Raw genomic sequence first — 18,279 nt, 5'->3', positions numbered from 1 at the left:
AAAATGGATCAAAGACCTCACCATAAACCTAGCCACACTGAATCTATTAGAAGACAAAGTGTGAAATACCTTGAATTAATTGGTACAGGACACTTGAATTAATTGGTACAGGACACTTCTTGGACATTACACCTGTAGCACAGACACTGAGGTCAACAATTGATAAATGGGACCTCCTGAAACTGAGAAGCTTCTGTAAGGCCAAGGACATAGCAAAACAACAAGGCAGCCCTCAGACTGGGAAAAGATATTCACCAACCCCACATCTGACAGAAGGCTGATCTCCAAAATATACAAAGAACTCAAGAAGCTAGTCTCCAACACACCAAACAATCCAATTAAAAATTGGACTGGTGTTTTGCCCTGGTGGGTGGGAGGGACTTCGAGAGCCCATCCCACTTGAAGGGATTCGCTCTGTCTCTGAACACATGGGGAGGGGCCTAAGCCCAGCACAGGAAGATTTGGTGGACTTGGTGGAGCCCCGGTTGGGGGCCCTACCCTGCCTGGGGAGTGGCGGGTGGATGGGGTGAGGGGTAGGTTGGAGGTGGGGGAGAAGGATTGGGGGTGGGGGAGGGAGAGGGAGAGGGGAAGTACATGTGAAAATATTAATAATTTAATAAAAAAAGAAAAAAAAGAAAAAATCAAACCATTAAAAAAATTGGGGTACAGAAATAAATAGACAATTCTCAATAGAGGAATCTAAAATGGCTGAAAGACACATAAAGTGTTCAACATCCTTAGTCATTAGGGAAATGCAAATCAAAACAACTATGAGATACCATCTTACTCCTGTCAGAATGGATAAAATCAAAAACACCAATGACAGTTTATGCTTGAGATGATGTGGAGAAAGGAGGACACTTCTCCACTGCTAGTGGGTTGTCAACTTGTACAGCCACTTTGGAAATCAGTATGTCAACTCCTCAAGAAAATGGGAATCAGTCTACCACAAGATCCAGCAATTCCACTCCTAGGCATATACCCAAAAGAAGCACATTCATACAACAAGGATATCTGTTCAGTGATGTTCATAGCAACACTATTTGTAATGGCCAGAAACAGGAAGCAGACTACACGCCACACAACTGAAAACAGGTTAGAGAATATGTGGTACATTTACACATTGGAGTACTACTCAGCAGAAAGAAGTGATGGAATCCTGAAATTTGCATGAAAATTGATGGAACTCTAAGAAATCATTCTGAGGGAGGTAACCCAGTCACAAAAAGACAAACATGATATGTGTTCACTCATATGTGGATTTTAGACATGGAGTAACCGATTGTCAGCCTACAATCCACACTGCCAGAGAAACTAGTAAACAGGGAGCACCCTAAAAGAGACAAACTCTGCAACTTGGTGAAGGACAAAGGGTCACCTTCCCCTGAGCAAATTGAGAACTTGGGAAGAAAGGGGGAGGGAGCTACGAGAATGAGAAGGGTAGAAAAGGAAAGATGCAGAGGTCATGAAGGAGCAGAAATGTTGAGTCAGGTGTCGATTAGAAGAAATGATAGGTAGGGTTTTTAGCTGTGGGGAGAGTGTTAGGGGAGGAAAAGAGGGAGAAGGGAACTGGGATTGTCATGTAATTCAATCTTGTTTGTAATTCCAATATAAAATAGAATTTGAGTATAAGATCATTCCAGTACAAAATAAAAGTTTATGAAGTTCTTCTTCACATTCTAGAGAAAACAAAATTGACTCTTCCTTATCTTAGTGTTTGATGAATAACCCTGTAGCATAAGCACCATAAGCACCATGTATTCAGCAACCATAGGACAAAGACACTTCAATCCACACTATGCACTTCCAGAAACCAATACTGAAGTATATGTCAAATCTGAGAGTTCCTGAGTCATTCCATGATGTTCCTTAGCTGCCAGGGGCTCACTCACACTAGTCTTACATGTCAGTAAAGAGGTCAGGGCTTAAAATCCTCTAATATCCCAAATTTGTTACGAGTTTCTGAACAATAATACCCTAACTATGCTCATCATTCTGTCCCTCCTGTTTAGAGGGAAATGGAAAAACTACCAATATTTGCTGACTTTATACTTTGCCATTGAAGAGATCAATAAGGATGCCCACCTGCTTCCCAATGTAACCTTGGGATTCCACCTCTTCAATGCCTTTCACTCTCACCGAAGAACTTTAGAGGGCCCTCTGATGTGGTTGTCTGCAAGGAGTGAGTTTATTCCTAACTACAAATGCAAAATTCAACACAAAGCGCTTGGAATCATTGCGGGAATCAGGCCTGAATTTTCTGCTGCAATTGGAACTCTTTTGGAACTCTACAAAATTCCACAAGTAAGTTTGTAAAATTTGGATATCCACAGTCATGTAGGATACAAAACAAAAGAAAACTGAGTTACTTGTTTATTGCCTTTGATTTAAAATAGAAGTGAATGAATTATCTGCATACTGCTATGATCAATGGTGGGATGAATGTGGTGAAAACATAAGCAGTAAATGCTTGGTTTCCTAAGGAGATCACTTAGTAGTATTCATGATTCTATCTTCTATCATTGGCAAGATGTACCACGATGCTTCATAGATAAGTGCTGCTCACTAGTCATATAACTAACTACACAAGATAGGGTATAAACATCTCATAGTTCATCCAGTATTCAACAATGGACATATAGAGGAAGAGAGAACCCAGGACATAAAAATAAATTTGGAACAATCCTCAAGGGCATCACTACTAAAAAATTTTGCAAGGAAATTATGATCTGTCAGGAAAGCAGATCTCTGAGTAGCACTCACAGAGAACATCCACTTAGCGATATCCCCACAATAGGCTCTTACAAAGCACTACTGAGGCAAAGCAACCATCTGCAAGCATCACTACAAACTGAGAAAGCATTAGGGTAGACCCCATGCTTGGTAATTAATCAAGATTGGAAAAACATATAGTGCAACACTGATTACTGTCACTCAGTAAAACAATTCATATATATTGCATCCTAAATTAAGAAATCATGATATACATGATTATTTCTGTCTTTCTCACAGACTCGCATTTTACACTAGATGCTGGGTGATGACTTCATTAAATCTATCATTAGGGAAGGATGAGGAAACAATTATTGGTGATGTGCCCCCAGATCCTCATTCCTTGCTCTTTTTCATTTTCCCTCCATTTTTATTTAAATTAGAAGGATTGTTTTACATGTCAATGCCAGTTCCCAATGCCTCCTTTCCTCACCTGCGCCCCCACTAACACGCTACCTATCCCATACCATTTCTGCTCCCCAGGGAGAGTGAGTTATTCTATTGGGGATGGCTTCAGAGTCTGTCATATCCTTTGGAATAGGGCATAGGTCCTCTTCCATGTGTCTAGGCTGAGGGAATATCCTTCTATGTGAAATGGGCTCCCAGATTTCATTCCGATGCTAGGAATAAGTACTGATCTACTCCAAGAGGCCCCAGAGATTTCCAAGGCCTCCTGACTGACACCCACATTCTTGGGGTCCGCATCAGTTCCATGCTGGTGTCCCAGTGATCTGTCTGGGGTCCATGTGCTCCCCCTTGTACAGGCCAGATGTTTATGTGGGCTCATGAGCCAGGCCCAACCCCTTTGATCTTCAAACCTCCCTATCTGTAACTGTTCCAGAGTTCAGTTCAGTGTATAGATATGGGTGCCTGATTCTACTTCCATCAGCCACTGCATGAGGGCTCTAGGATGGCATATAAAGTAGTCATCAGTATCATTATAGGGGAAGGGCATTTAGGGTAGCCTCTCCACCATTGCCTAGATTGTCAGTTGGTATCATCCTTGTAGATCTCTGGAAATCTCCCTAGTGCCAGATCTCTCCTCAGACCTATAATGGCTCACTCTGTATGATGTCTCTCATCCTGCTCTCCTCTATCCTTCCCCCTAGTCAAACTTTCAGCTCCTCCGTTTCCTCCTATCCCCTCTTCTTGTCCTCCTCACATTCTGGCAGCTCCCTCTCCCTTACACTCATGTTTCCAATTAGCTCAGGAGATGCTGCCTTTTCTCATCCTCAGGGGCCCATGCAATTTTCTTTTAGAGTCTTTCTTGTTCCAAAGTTCCTTTGGTGAAGAGGATTGTAGGCTGCTAATCCTTTGCTCTATGTCTGAAATTAATATATGAGTTAGTACATACTATGTTTGTCTTTTTGTGACTGGATTACCTCACTCAGGATGGTTTCTTCTAGTTCCATCCATTAGCCTGTGAATTTCAAGATTCTGTTGCTTTTTTCTGCTGAGTAGTACTCCGTTGTATAAATGCACCACATTTTCTCTATCCATTCTTCAGATGAGGGGCAAATAGGCGGCTTTCAGGTTCTGCTATTACAAACAATGCTGCTATGAACACAGTTGAACATATGTCCTTGTTGTATAAACACGAATAAATTGGGTATATGGCCAAGAGAGGAATTCCTGAATCTTGAGGTAAACTGATTGCCATTTTCTTGAGCAACCACCATACTTATTTCTAAAGTGGTCTTGTAAGTTTGCACTCCCACCAGCAATGGAGGAGTGTTCCTTTTTCTCCACAGCCTCTCCAACATAGATTGTCATTGGTGTTTTTTTTATTTTAACCATACTGGCCAGTGTAAGATATTATCTCAGACTTGTTTTGAGTTGCATTTCTCTGATGGCTATGGATTTTGAGCACTTTCTTAAATGTTTTTCAGCCATTTTAGATTCCTCTGTTGAGAATTATATATTTAGTTCTATGGCCCACTTTTTAATTTCATTGATTGCTGTTATGGTCTCTAGCTTGTTGAGTTCATTGTATATTTTGGAAATCAGGCCTCTGTCAGATGTGCGTTGGTGAAGATCTTTTCCCATTCTGTGGGCTGTCGTTTTGTCTTGCTGACTGTGTCCTTTGCCTTACAGAATCTTCTCACTTTCAGGAGGTCCAGTTTATTAATGGTAGATCTCAATGTCTGTGCTACTGTTGTTATAGTCAGGAAACAGTTTCCTGTACCAATTCGTTCAAGGTTATCTAATATTTTCTCTTCTAAGAGGTTCAGTGTGGCTGGATTTATGTTGAGGTCTTTCATCCATTGGGACTTAAGTTTTGTGCATGGCGATAGACAAGGATCTTTCCAAAGTCTTCTACATGCCAGAATACAGTTATGACAGCACCATTTGTTGAAGATGCTCACCTTTTTCCATTGTATATATTTATCTTCTTTGTCAAAAATCAGGTGTTTGTAGGTATGTGGGTTAGTATCAGGGTTTTCAACCCAATTCCATTGGTCTACCTGCCTATTTTTGTGCCAATATCAAGCTGTTTACAGGACCAAAGCTCTATAAAGAGCTTGAACTCAGGGATGGTGATGCCTCAGGAATTTCCCCTATTGTACAGGTAGTTTTGGCTGTCCTGTGTCTTTTGTTTCTCCATATAAAGTTGAGTATTTTTCTTTCAAGGTCTGTGAAGAATTGTGCTGGGATTTTGATGGGGATTGTGTTGAATCTGTATTTTGCTTTTGGCAAGATTGCCATTTTTACTATGTTGATCCTACCGATCCAAGATCATGGGAGATCTTTCCATTTTCTGGTATCTTTGTTAATTTCTTTCTTTAAAGACTCAGATGGTGATGTTTCTCTGATTTCTTTCTCAGCCCTCTTATTGTCGATGTGTAGTAGGGCTACTGTTGATCTTCTCAAAGAACCAACTCTTTATTTCATTGATTCTTTGTAATGTTTTCCTAGTTTCTACTTTACTAATTTAAGCCATCTGTTTGATTATTTCCTGGTATCTACTCCTGAGTGGTGAGTTTGCTTCTTTTTGCTCTAAAGCTTTCAGTTGTTCTGTTAATTCTCTAGTGTGACTATTCTCCAGTTTCTTCATGTGGGCACTTAATGTTATGAACTTTCCTCTTAGTACTGTTTTCATAGTATCCCATAAATTTGGGTATGTTGTGTCTACATTCTCATTAAATTCTAGGAAGTCTTTAATTTCTTTTTTTTTATTTCTTCCTCACCCCAGGAGTGGTACAATTGTGGGTTATTTCATTTCCATGACATTGTAAGTTTCCTGCAATTTGTATTGCTGTTGAATTCTAATCTTAAGTTATGGTGATCTGATGAGATACAGGGGCTTATTTCAATTTTTGTATCTGTGGAGGTTTGCTATGTTGCCAAGTATGTGGTCAATTTTAGAGAAGGTTCCATGTGGCACTGAGAAGAAGGTATATTCTTTTGTGTTGGGATGTAATGTTCTATAGATGTCTATTAATCCCAATTGGGTCAAAACTTCTATTAGATCCTTTGTTTCTTTGTTAAGTTTCTGTCTGGTGTTTATGTCTAGTGTTGAAATCAGGGTGTTGAAGTCTCCTACTATAAGTGTGTGTGGTTTTATGTGTAGTTTGAGTTTTAGTAATATTTCTTTTACAAATGTGTGTGCCTTTGTATTTGGGGCATAGATTTCAGGATTGAGACTTCATCTGTGTTTTTAACCACAGGTTTTATGAGTTCAAATTAGGAATAAGCTTGCTTCACATGTGAATCCTTTCTCTCTCTCCCTCCCCTTACCCTCAACCCTCCACTCAATTCCACACTTGCCCCCACCCATCCTACCTCCTCTTCCCAGGCAGGTTAGTGCCTCTAATTGGGTTTACCCAAAGTCCAGCATATCATCCTGGGCTGGGCCTAGGCCCTCCACCATGTGTTCAGGCCGAGGTAGCATCCATTCAGGTGGGATGGGATATCAAATCCCCTCCTTACAACTGGGAAAAATACTGATCCACTACCAGCATCCGCATAGACTGCAGACACCACCTTATTGACATTTATGTTCAAGGGTCTGGAACTGTCCTGCTCTGGCCTCCCAGACAGCAGTCTGGGGTAGATGTGCTCCTCCTTGGTCATGCAAGCTGTATCTGTGGGTTTCACCAGCCTGGTACCCACCCCTTTGATGGACTTTTCCTGTGATGAGTATGAAATGCCCTTCTTCATCTCTTTTCATTGATTTTTGCTTGAAATCTAATTTGTTAGATATTAGGATTGATACACAAGATTGTTTCTTGGGTCCCTTTGATTGGAATATCTTTACCCAGCCCTTTACTCTGAGGTAGCGCCTTTCTCTGAAGTTGAGGTATGTTTCTTGTATACAGCAGACAGATTCTGTCTTCATATCCATTCTGTTAGCCTGTACCTTTTTATAGGCAGGTGAAGACCATTGACACTGAGGCATATTGGTGTCCATTGATTGTTGGTTCTAGGTTCTTTTGGATTTATTGTTGGTCGTGTATTGTGTGTGAATTTCACCCTAATATTTCGTTTTGGGTTTGGTAAAGTTGGATTATCTGTTCCCTATGTTTTTGTGAGAGCAGTTATTTTGTTGGGTTGGAGTTTTCCCTCCAGAACTTTCTGTAGTGCTGGGTTGTTGGATATGTATTCTGTAAATCTGATTTTGTCATGAAATATCTTGTTTTCTCCATCTATAATGATTGAAAGCTTTGCTGGGTACAGTAGTCTGTGTTGGCATCCATGTTCCCTTAGTGTTTGTAAGATATCTGCCCAGCATCTTCTGGCTTTCAAAGTTTCAATTGAGAAGTCTGGTGTAATTCAGATAGGCCTGCCTATATATGTTACTTGACCTTTTCCCTTTGCTGCTCTTAATATTTACTCTTTATTCTGAAGGTTTGGGGTTTTGATAATTATGTGAAGATGGGACTTCTTTTTGTGGTCCAGTCTATTTGGTGTTCTGTAAGCTTCTTCTACTTTTATAGGCATATCCTTCTGTAGTTTGGGGAAGTTTTCTTCTATGATTCTGTTGAATATGTTTTCTGTACCTTTGAGCTGTATTTCTTCAGCTTCTTCTATACCTATTATTCTTAGGTTCAGCCTTTTCACGGTGTGCCATATTTCCTGGATATTTTGTGTTAGGGATTTGTTGGACTTGAGATTTTCTTTGGTGGATTACTGTATATCCTCTAGTGAGTCATCGACAACTGAGATTCTCCCTTCCATCTCTTGTTTTCTATTGATTATACTCACATCCTTACATTCTGATCATTTATCCAGCTTTTCTATTTCCAGCATCCCCTCATTCTGTGTTTTTTTATTGTTTCCATTTCATCGGTCATGCCTTGAACAGTTTCAAGTGCTTCCTTCACTTGTTTGCTTGCTTAATCTTTAGATTTTTAAGACAATTACTAATTTTTTTAATTCTTTTAGTTGTTCTTCCTTCCATTTCTTTAAGATATTTTCTTGTTTCCTCTTTATGACTCTCAAACATCTTCATTAAGTAGATTTTTAAGTTTGCCTCTTCTTCCTATGTGTTGTGTCTTTCAGATCTTGCTGGTTGGAGTGCCCAGATATTGGTGGTGTCATATTGGTCTTTCTGTTGTTCGGTGTGTTCTTATTCTGCATTCTTCTCATCTCTTCTTCCAGTGGGTGCAGGTGGGGACTCTATATCTCCCTTTGTCACCTAGTTGTAAGTGTTGGCCATGTCTTCAATATGTGCAGCTATGGAAGGTCTTTCCTCTCCTGGTAGTCTCCTCATTCAAGAGTGGTCAGGATAGTGGAGGGGGAAGGACGAGTGAGCTATTTTCAGACTCAGGGAGGTTCTCTCTGTCTGGGCAGATCCACTCAATGCAGTCCCAGGCCCAGAGAGATGCTGGGGTAATGTGGGCCTTAGACAGGAGTAAGGCTCGGGAGAGATCGTGGTGGTGGAGATGGAAGGAAGAGTCTATAAACTGGAAACTTTTACCACATGGAAGAATAATGAAGAACATTATAACAGAATGTGGATGAAGTTGCAATAGAAATTGTGTGTGTGTGTGTGTGTGTGTGTTGGATTCAGCATTTTTTTATAAATTTGATTTAAATTAGAAACAGTCTTATTTTACATACCAATCCCAGTTCCCTTGCCCTCACATCCTCCCATGCTCCACCACTGACCCCCATTCAACCCCACAATCCATTCCCCGGGAAGGGTGAGGCCTACAGTGAGAGATCATCAAAGTCTATCTAGTCATTTGTTACAGGGTCTAGGCCCTCCCCTGTGAATCCAGGCTGAGAGGGTATTCTTCCATGGGGAATGGGCTCCAGAAATCCATTTGTGCACTAGGGATAAATACTGGTTCCACTACCAGAGGCCCAGACCTCCTAGCAGACACCCACATGCGGGGGCCTGTTTTGGTCCTTTGCTGGTTCCCCAGCTGTCAGTCTGGTGTCCATGAGCTCCCACTTGCTCAGGTCAGCTGTTTCTGTGGGTTTCACAGCATGGTCTTGACACATTTTCCATCACTCCTCCCTCTGTTCAACTGGATTCCAGGAGTTCAGCTCCGTGCTTAGCTGTGGATCTCTTCTTCTGCTTCCATCAGCTACTGAATGAAAGCTCTAGGATGGCAATTATGGTAGTCATAGACCTCATTACAGGGGAAGGCCTTTTAAGGTAGCCTCTCCACTATTGCTTAGATTCTTAGTTGGGTTCATTTTTGTGGTTCTCTGGACATTTCTGTAGACCCAGATTTTTCTTTAAACCTGAAATGGCTCCCTCTACTAAGGTGTCTCTTCTCTTCCTCTTCTCTATTCATCCCTTGACTAATCTACCTGATCACTCATGCTCTTCTCCCCCCTCCTCCACTGCACTTTCTCCTACCTCCCTCCTCCCTACAACCTATGCTTCCAGTTGTTCAGGAGCTCTAGTGTCTTTCCCCTTCTCTGGGAGATCATAGATGTGTCTCTTAGGGTCCTCATTGTTTCGAGATTCTCTGGAGATGTGGATTGTAAACACAATGCCAGTAGCCCAGACACTGACATTCACAATTAATAAAAGGCACCTTCTGAAACTGAGAATGTTCTGTAGGGCAAAGCAGTCAGTCAACAAGACAAAACAGTAGCCCACAGAATGGGAAAAGATATTCACCAACCCCACATCTTACAGAGGGCTGCTTTCCATATACAAAGACTTCAAGAAGCTAGTCACCAAAATACCAATAATCTAATTAAAAAGTTGGGTACAAAACTAAACAGAGAATTCTTAATACAGGAATCTAAAATGGCTGAAAGACACATAAGAAAGAGTTCAACAGCATTAGCCATCAGGGAAATGTAAATCAAAACAGCTCTGAGATACAATCTTATACTCATCCAAATGGATAAAAACAATAATATCAGTGACAGTTTATGCTGGTGAGGATGTGGGAAAGGGGAACAGTCCTCCATTGCTTGTGGGAGTGTCTGATCCCTGAAAACCTAGAAACTCAAAATAACATTTTTTTCTTTGCTTCTTCAGGTCACATATGGATTGTTTCATTCTGTGCTAAGTGACAAAGATACATTCCCATCCTTGTACCAGATTTCTCCTCAAGAAAAAGCTCTGACCCAAGGGGTGATTCTTTTATTGCTGCACTTTGGCTGGAAGTGGGTGGGGCTCATTGTGGCTGATGACCTAAATGGAAAGGAGTTCCTCTCTGACCTGACAGCAGAGCTTGCTTCAGAAGATATCTGTGTGGCTTTTACAGAAAAAATACCAACTTTTAAAAAAATGGATTTTCTGTTTGGGGTTGGGGTGGTGAATTTGAGCCAACATACAAAAGTAAATGTGTATGTGTTTTATGGGGATATAGATGATGTCCTGATTTTCTACATACTAAACGAAATTAAGTCAAAGAGAAAGAAGATGTGGATCATGGCAAAGCCCAACTTTGTTTATTTACAATCTGTATTTTATAAGTGGATTGGTTTGATGCCCTTTTTTGAAGGTAGCTTCTCATTTTCAAAGAAGAGAAATATCCCTGGCTTCAAGCACTTTATCGAGGCACTTACACCCTCACAGTACCCAAGTGATATTTACTTCCATAAATTCTGGCTGGACAATTTTCACTGCTCACCTTCTCCTTTGCTATGTGGAAGTAAAGAACTCTGCCCACTGAATATATCGCTAAAGAATAAACAGGAAATAAAGGTTGTGATGATAACTTCTGAGCCCAGCGTTTCCATATGGAATGCAGTGTATGCAGTGGCCCATGCCCTCCATGAAATGCTTTTGAGTAAAACAGAAATAGCTTCTCACAAAGACATAAACCAGGACAGGCTTCTACCTTGGCAGGTAAGTCCACCTCATAAAGAAAGAAGACACTGGGAACTTATATTATTAGTAGGTACTTCACTGAGATCAAACACACAACACATTTTCATGTTGTAATGAAAAGAATAATGCAAAAGGTTGCTTACTTCTAGGGTCCAACCCCCAGTCAGAACCAGGGTAAATAAGGAAATCCATGAAGGTGGGGGGATCTAGCATAGATACTTACATGAGGTTTACTAGACTTTTCTGTCTGAGGGGGAAAATAAGGAAACAGGGATGCTTTCTGTGGGTAAATGTCTCTTTACTTCATCGTTAAAAAATTCTTTGTGAAAAATCTGCCTCTCCTCCCAATGCTATATTCAGCAGCTTTTTTCTACTTAATTATACCCTTTGCTTTCCTCTCTCCTTTCTTCCTCTGCCCCCCTTTTGCTACTATCTTTCTACCTCTTCATTAACACTCCTGTCTGTTGCCTCTGCTGCCTCTGCCTCTGCCCTCTGCCTCATCCCCTGCCTCTGCCTTCTGATTCCCTCACAGCCAAACACTGGCCCATTGTATTTTATTTTTCAGGGTCCAACCCATATTCATAAGCCATGTTAAGTCACATAGTTTCACTCAGGCTAACAATGTCTCATTTACCCATACTTGTAGCACTTTCCCATGTAGAAAATGACTTTGGAAATCAAGACTTATCAATAACAAATAATTAGCCAGACCTTGAGTGGTAGGGAGCTCATAGAGACTAAATTTGCTTTGATCTCTGGCCTTGAAATTGTGAAACAACACCTGAGAAAAATGACATCATGTATTTGCCTCTAGGGAGTGCCAGATTTTTGTCTCCAGGGGCAACCAACCTGCCTTGAATCTGCTCTGAAGTCAAAACTACCTGGTTTTGTAAAAGGCTGTCTTTGTGATTGGAAATCCTATGTCAGTCTGAGTAATGTAAAATATCCTAGTACTTTTTCTATTCATCAAAATTGTACAGTTTAAGAATCATCTTCCTGGCTATCCACAGCTGTCTTCATGCCCAGTAGATGCAATATTTTTGTGAGGTAAATGCACAAGCACTTTTAATACACCCAAAGCTGTTACTAGACAAAAATTGAAGTGACTCATGAGAGAAATTACAGACTGGAGTAACTGGTTTCCACAGCCAGTGATTCCACTACCTTTCCAAGTCTGGCTCCTCACCAGGGAATCATGCTTCTGATAGGCCAAGCTGCTGAACGATAATTGTCCCCTGATGTATACTCTCACAGCTCTTAGTAGCAAGACAAAAGGAGGTTATGCCACTGTGGATGTGTATCTCTCTGCAATTATGGTGCATGATTTGGGGATTTGCAGCATTGATTTCAAGACATTAAATTTGTTAATGTTTCAACACATCTTTTTCTAGTACAAGATGAAATTCTGGAAGATAACTAAAGGTAATTAATGTCAAAATTAGCAAACTTAATAACCACAATTTACATTTTTCTGGAATATGTCTAATGCTATCAGGAAGAGACCTGGTCACCATATATAACATTAGCAGTTTTACATAAAATACACTATATATTTAATCAAGCAAGACTATATGAAGAAACCTTTGTGGAAAATAAAAACATCATGCTCTAGACTCAAAAGTAACTAAGAAATAAATGGCTTGGGACAGATTATTTACTCTAAAATAAGATAAAATGATTGTGAAACCAAATTGTGCTTCTATTTTTAAATGTTAGAACACACTTGGTGCCCATGATCCTAGGTCATATCTTCATCTATTAGTGATAAGTGGATATGTTTGGGTTTAAACCTTCTTGTTATAATCTCAGGACTCACTTAAGCTCATGAGCTTTGATGTTCACTTTCAAATAGGTTATGATCAGGAAGGCTGCTGAACAAGTCAAGTGAACTTTTCATTCAGTCAAAGATAGATAAATAAAAGATGAACTCTGAATGTTTAGTGTACAATGTAATTTTGGCATTATGGATAACAATAATATTTGACATAGACAGTACAGAGTAAAAGGATGGGAAAAGATTTTCCAATCAAATGGCCTCAAGAAACAAGCAGGTGTAGCAATCCTAATATCTAACAAAATGGACTTTAAACTAAAATCAATCAAAAGAGATGAAGAAGGGCATTTCATACTCATCACAGGAAAAGTCCATCAAGATGAAATCTCAATCCTGAACATCTATGCTCCAAATAAGAAGGCACCCACATTTGTGAAAGAAACATTACTAAAGCTCAAACCACACATAAAACCACACACACTTATAGTAGGAGACTTCAACACCCCCTTACACCACTAGACAGGACCACCAGACAAAAACTTAACAAAGAAACAGAGGATCTGAAAGAAGTCATGGCCCAACTGGGGTTAACGGATATCTATAGAGCATTCCATCCAAACTCAAAAGAATATACCTTCTTCTCAGCACCACATGGCACCTTCTCCAAAATTGACCACATAGTAGGCAACAAAGCAAACCTCCACAATTACAAAAGAATTGAAATAACCCCCTGTATCTTATCAGACCACCATGCATTAAAGCTAGAATTCAGCAACAATACAAATGGCAGGAAACCTATTTAATAGACATTTTTATGAAGCAGAATTTTTGAAGGGCTGATCCACCCTGTCTTTGCAAGTTTTGGCAGTCACTCTCTTTTTCGTCCTGTTTGCACAACATTTTGTCCAAACCTTGAATAAGATTAGAAATATATGAACAGTATGTATTAACAAAATTAATCTCGAATTTGTATCAATTCTAAAATTTGAATACAATATATAAAAGTCTAACAATGTAAAATATTTAAACTAGTCATTGCTTTTTAGAAGTAGATTCAATAAGCTTCCTTTTATCCTAGCATATTGTACTCCCCTTTTTCTTTCAAAAAAAGAACCTGATTCTAATCTCTTTTGTTTAGATTTTTCCCTGACCATTATCAATAGTTACTTGTAACCAATTTCCATAAACAACAACAAGTATCCATAACCCAATGAACAACCAAAAGCCATCCACTCCAACCCTTTGGAATGTGGATATCATGTTTTTAAATTGCTTCCTGCTCTCTGTAGGTTATGGCATCTTTAGGGGAGCCTAAAATGAAAAATTATGGTTAATTGTCAAGCCCTGGGAGAGGTAACTCTATTATTTGTTGTCCAGTCTCTGTGTAATGTGAAAGTGCAGGGCTTGTCTCAAGTTCTGGCTAGAACAGTGTATGAGGCGGGATCATCTCAGCTAGCTACCTTGAAATTGTTTTGAGCAGTGTCTGTGAGGCTGGATCACCTCAGCTAGTAGCCACCTTGTAGACCAAAGCCAATCTTTAGTTGGCATTTGTCATCTTAGTGGTATTATCATAGCCCTGGTAGAATTATCGTGGTGGGGCCCCATACTGTTGGAGACTTCAATTGTTGCTGTTAGGTTGTGTCATGGTTCACCTCAGAAAGCTGCTAGAGACTCAGGACCAAAATCTTGTACAGGAATGTAGATGATACCCTTTTCTAAAGTTTGTTAGTACTCTGAATATGACCATAAATATCATGGCTAAAAATTAAAAATACAAACAGATATATCTTATACATTTTTAGATAGCATTTATACCTCAAGAGAAGCTTCAGTGAGTTCAAACAAAACCAAAGGACTATGAGATTAGTAGCAATACTAATGGTCACTTAATTTTTGTTTTTCTTATGTCCCATATCAGGTGAGACAAAGATTTTGGATTTTACTTTAACAAGATTGCTTGGAATTAGAGAAGGAAAGAACCACACTCCCAACTCCAATATCTGCTTTAATCTTTAATTTAACTGGGACTACAAAAAGACAATTTGAATTACATATCTGTAGGGAAATGCAGAAATAAATATTTGGGAAGATATATGTAATTTTATCGTGTTGGAATCTGATATACCAATAAGCCAATTTATTCTTTTTCTTGGGACATTTTTTCTTGATGATTTGTCCTTTTTCTTCAGATGCCTCATTTTTTCCATTAAATTTCAGATTCATTAGACTTTTTCCCCTGAAAAGGCAAAACAAAAACTTTCCCGATCACTAATTTTGGGGAGGCTCTATTTTGGCAAATTATATCTGATCAAATGAAAAGCATTGCAGTTTTATAGGTTATTTCAGATTAAATGTCCATGATGCTTGAGGAACTGTCATCTCTTCTAACTAAGAGGTGTCTCTTGTTCTAATAGAATCTTTATCACTTTTGATGGTAGTCATAGCTTTACTTCTCCTCTGTAAACAATAGCAAAACCCCTCCCAACCTACCATGTATCGTGGATTCCTTTCTGAGATCAACACATCCTTAAAGTATACTGGCAGATTTAATTCCATAGTTTTTTCTATTATCCAATGCCTCTCCACAGCTGTTGTTCTGTTCTCATTTTCATCTAAAAATTCAAAATTAATAAAGCATTATCCAACACATTTCTGAGAGTATTTATTATCCCTTCTTGTTTATTTTGAGTTTCCTTTAGAGTTTGATTTGATCTATCTATAACTACCTGCCCTGTAGGATTGTGTGGTATACCATAATATGCTTCATATTATAATAAGCAAAAATTGTTTTATTTTCTTAGGGATATATGCTGGAGCATTGTCTGTCTTTATTTGAACAGGTATACCCATAATGGCCATAGCTTCTAGCAAATGTGTAATTACTGAACCAGCCTTCTCCCAACTCAAAGAGGGTGCCCATTGAAAACCTGAATAGGTATAAATGGTGTGGTGTACATATTTAATTTTCCAATTCCTACAAAATGTAAAACATCCATCTGCCAGATTTAATCCCTTTGAGTACCCTTTGGGGTTACTTCCTGCAGGTAGTGGTGTTTGGTTGTATAAAGACCAAGTAGGACATTTCTTAATAATGTCCTTGGCTTGGTGCCATGGGATGGAAAAGTCTTTTTTCAAACGTTAGGTATTGACATGGCTTTTTTATGAAATTCTGAGGCCTATAGAACATTTCCTCTTAAATAGTTGATCAATTTCATCATTGCTTTGTGCTAGAGGGCCTAGTAGATCCATAAGGGATCAGAAATGTGTTAGACATATGGGATGATTCCTATTCCTAATTAAGTCTTCTACCTGAATAAATAATAAAGTCAATTGTGTATCACCTGATATAAATTCAGTGGTTTCAATATACAAAACAAATCTTTTTGCATATTGCAAATCAGTAACTGTTGAAAAGTTCTGTAAAATCCATTAATACCGGGAGAATAGCATATGATTCTGACTTTGGGGCAGAATTATAAGGATATAGAGACATTTTACTTAAGTTTTTGATTTGTAAGCTACCTTTCCAAATTTATTTGCACCAGTATAGAATGTAGATGCTCTACTTCTTGGTGTTTCTAGTACAGTGTGAGGAAGGATTCAATTAGCTCTCTTTATAATTTGAATTCTCTTGCTTTTGGAATATTTATTGTTAATCTCTCCCGAGATTACTGTAAGCTCTTTGCCATGGCACACTTTCTGCCTATAATTAAGCAATTTCATTTTATTAAAAGGTATCACAATTTCTGCTGGGTCTATTCCTGCTAATTGATGAAGTTTCAATTTTCCTTTTAGAATTAACTCAAAGACCTTTTCCACAACAGTTTTTAATATTTTACTCAGTTTATGAGTTAAAACAACGATTTTATGATAATATCTTTCTTCTGCATTAAAATTCTGGAGGGGAATTCTTGGAAGTTAATATGACCAGAGATCCACAATCCATGTGTGCAATCTGTAATTTCTCTTTAAACAAAATCAATTCTCTTCCTCGGCTTCAGTTGTTAATTTCCTGGCACTAATTATTATTCATTTTCAAGAATTTGGAGCTTTGCATAAATTTTTCCTAATATTATCTTGTCAAGAAACTCTCTATATATACATGTACACCTATCTACCTAGCTAACCATACAATGTGTTCATTGACTGACATAAGGAAGACGAATATCTTAGCACCTATAATGCCATAGACATAGTGCTGCTTCCATTCTTACTCTAGTTTCACTCTGAAAACATCGATATTTTCTAGTTGTAGATATTTTTTTCCTTTTTTTCAACTTTTTTATTTGAATTAGAATCAGGATTGTTTTATGCTGGGGAGAGACACAAGGCCTTGTTTCCAGTAAGACCATACTGCACTATGTGCTATGCTCCACCCTTCATATAAAATTTATATTTAGGTTCAGCTACTCCTACATTAATTTCATGGGGAGAAAAGTTCATCTTACTGAAACAACTGGGGAGACAATTACTCAAATGAAGCCTCTACCAAAAGAAAGCGAGTGTAGGGTGAGAGAAAGAAGATTGCTCTTAGGGACCATCAGTGAGAAATTTGTATGCACGACTCATATGCAAATGATGTCTCTCTTCAGCTTCATCCATTTCTGAGGAAAATTCAATTTACGAATGCTGCTGGAGACCAAATATGCTTGGATGAGAAGAAGAATCCTATGGAAAAGTATGATATACAAAACTTTGTGGGATATAATAATCATGATTCATTTGTAGTTAAAGTAGGAGAGTTTGTCTCCAAAAGTCCACAAGATAAAGGCTTGTTCATCAATGAAGTTCTGATCAAGTGGCCAAGCAACTTCAATCAGGTCTGGCTGAATATCAACATTTAATATGTTATCAAATATCTGAAAAGAGCTATGATAATTGATTGCATAATGCCTCTATGAAATTTTAAAGTAACTTAGAGATTCTAAGTTCTTAGCTGTGCTGTGAGCTTGTGTGTGTATACTCATGCATGTGAGTTCATGTGTTTGTTGAGGCCACAGTCAGCACTTTTTACCTTCCTCAGTTGTTTTCATATTATTATAAGCATGGTCTCAATCTCTCCAGATGCCAAGTTTCAGCTTTAGCTGTACTCACTAGACAGCTTGCCCCAGGCATTCTCCCAGTGTCCATGACCACCCTATTGGGATTACAGACATACAGTTTTTCACCTGACTTTTCTGTACTTCCCTTCTGCAAGATCACATTCAGGAGCTCATTGTTTATGCAGCAAGCACATTGAATACTGAGCTATATCTTTAGTCTAATTTGATGTCTTTAATTCTGAAATAAATCAATCTTTTGAATTGCACTTTGATATATATATATATATATATATATATACATATATATTTGATATATATACACAAGTATATAAATGTACCTGTTAATATAGAGATATTCATAAAACTGAAACAGAGTCTAACTTATGGCAGAAAACATGTCAAAGGGAAGGATAGAATATTTCCTAGCATTCACAGTTTCTAAA

At 38.7% G+C, this 18,279-nt stretch overlaps 1 protein-coding gene across 1 annotated transcript in view; it reads left to right on the top strand.

Moving 5' to 3' along the window:
• The first annotated feature begins 1,673 nt into the window (after positions 1-1,673).
• LOC100769167 (vomeronasal type-2 receptor 116-like) overlaps positions 1,674-18,279 on the top strand; it is a 29,339-nt gene continuing 12,733 nt past the window's right edge. The window contains exons 1-3 of the mRNA XM_035444156.1: positions 1,674-2,304; positions 10,223-11,038; positions 17,387-17,614. Coding sequence (XP_035300047.1) covers positions 1,984-2,304; positions 10,223-11,038; positions 17,387-17,614 — 1,365 coding nt within the window. The 5' untranslated portion in view covers positions 1,674-1,983. The remainder of the gene's footprint in view (positions 2,305-10,222; positions 11,039-17,386; positions 17,615-18,279) is intronic.

Source organism: Cricetulus griseus, chromosome 4 (genome assembly GCF_003668045.3).
Source record: "Cricetulus griseus strain 17A/GY chromosome 4, alternate assembly CriGri-PICRH-1.0, whole genome shotgun sequence".
NCBI classification, from domain to species: Eukaryota; Metazoa; Chordata; class Mammalia; order Rodentia; family Cricetidae; genus Cricetulus; species Cricetulus griseus.
Note: the sequence above shows the minus strand (reverse complement) of the source record. Positions and strands in the feature narration are given on the sequence as shown.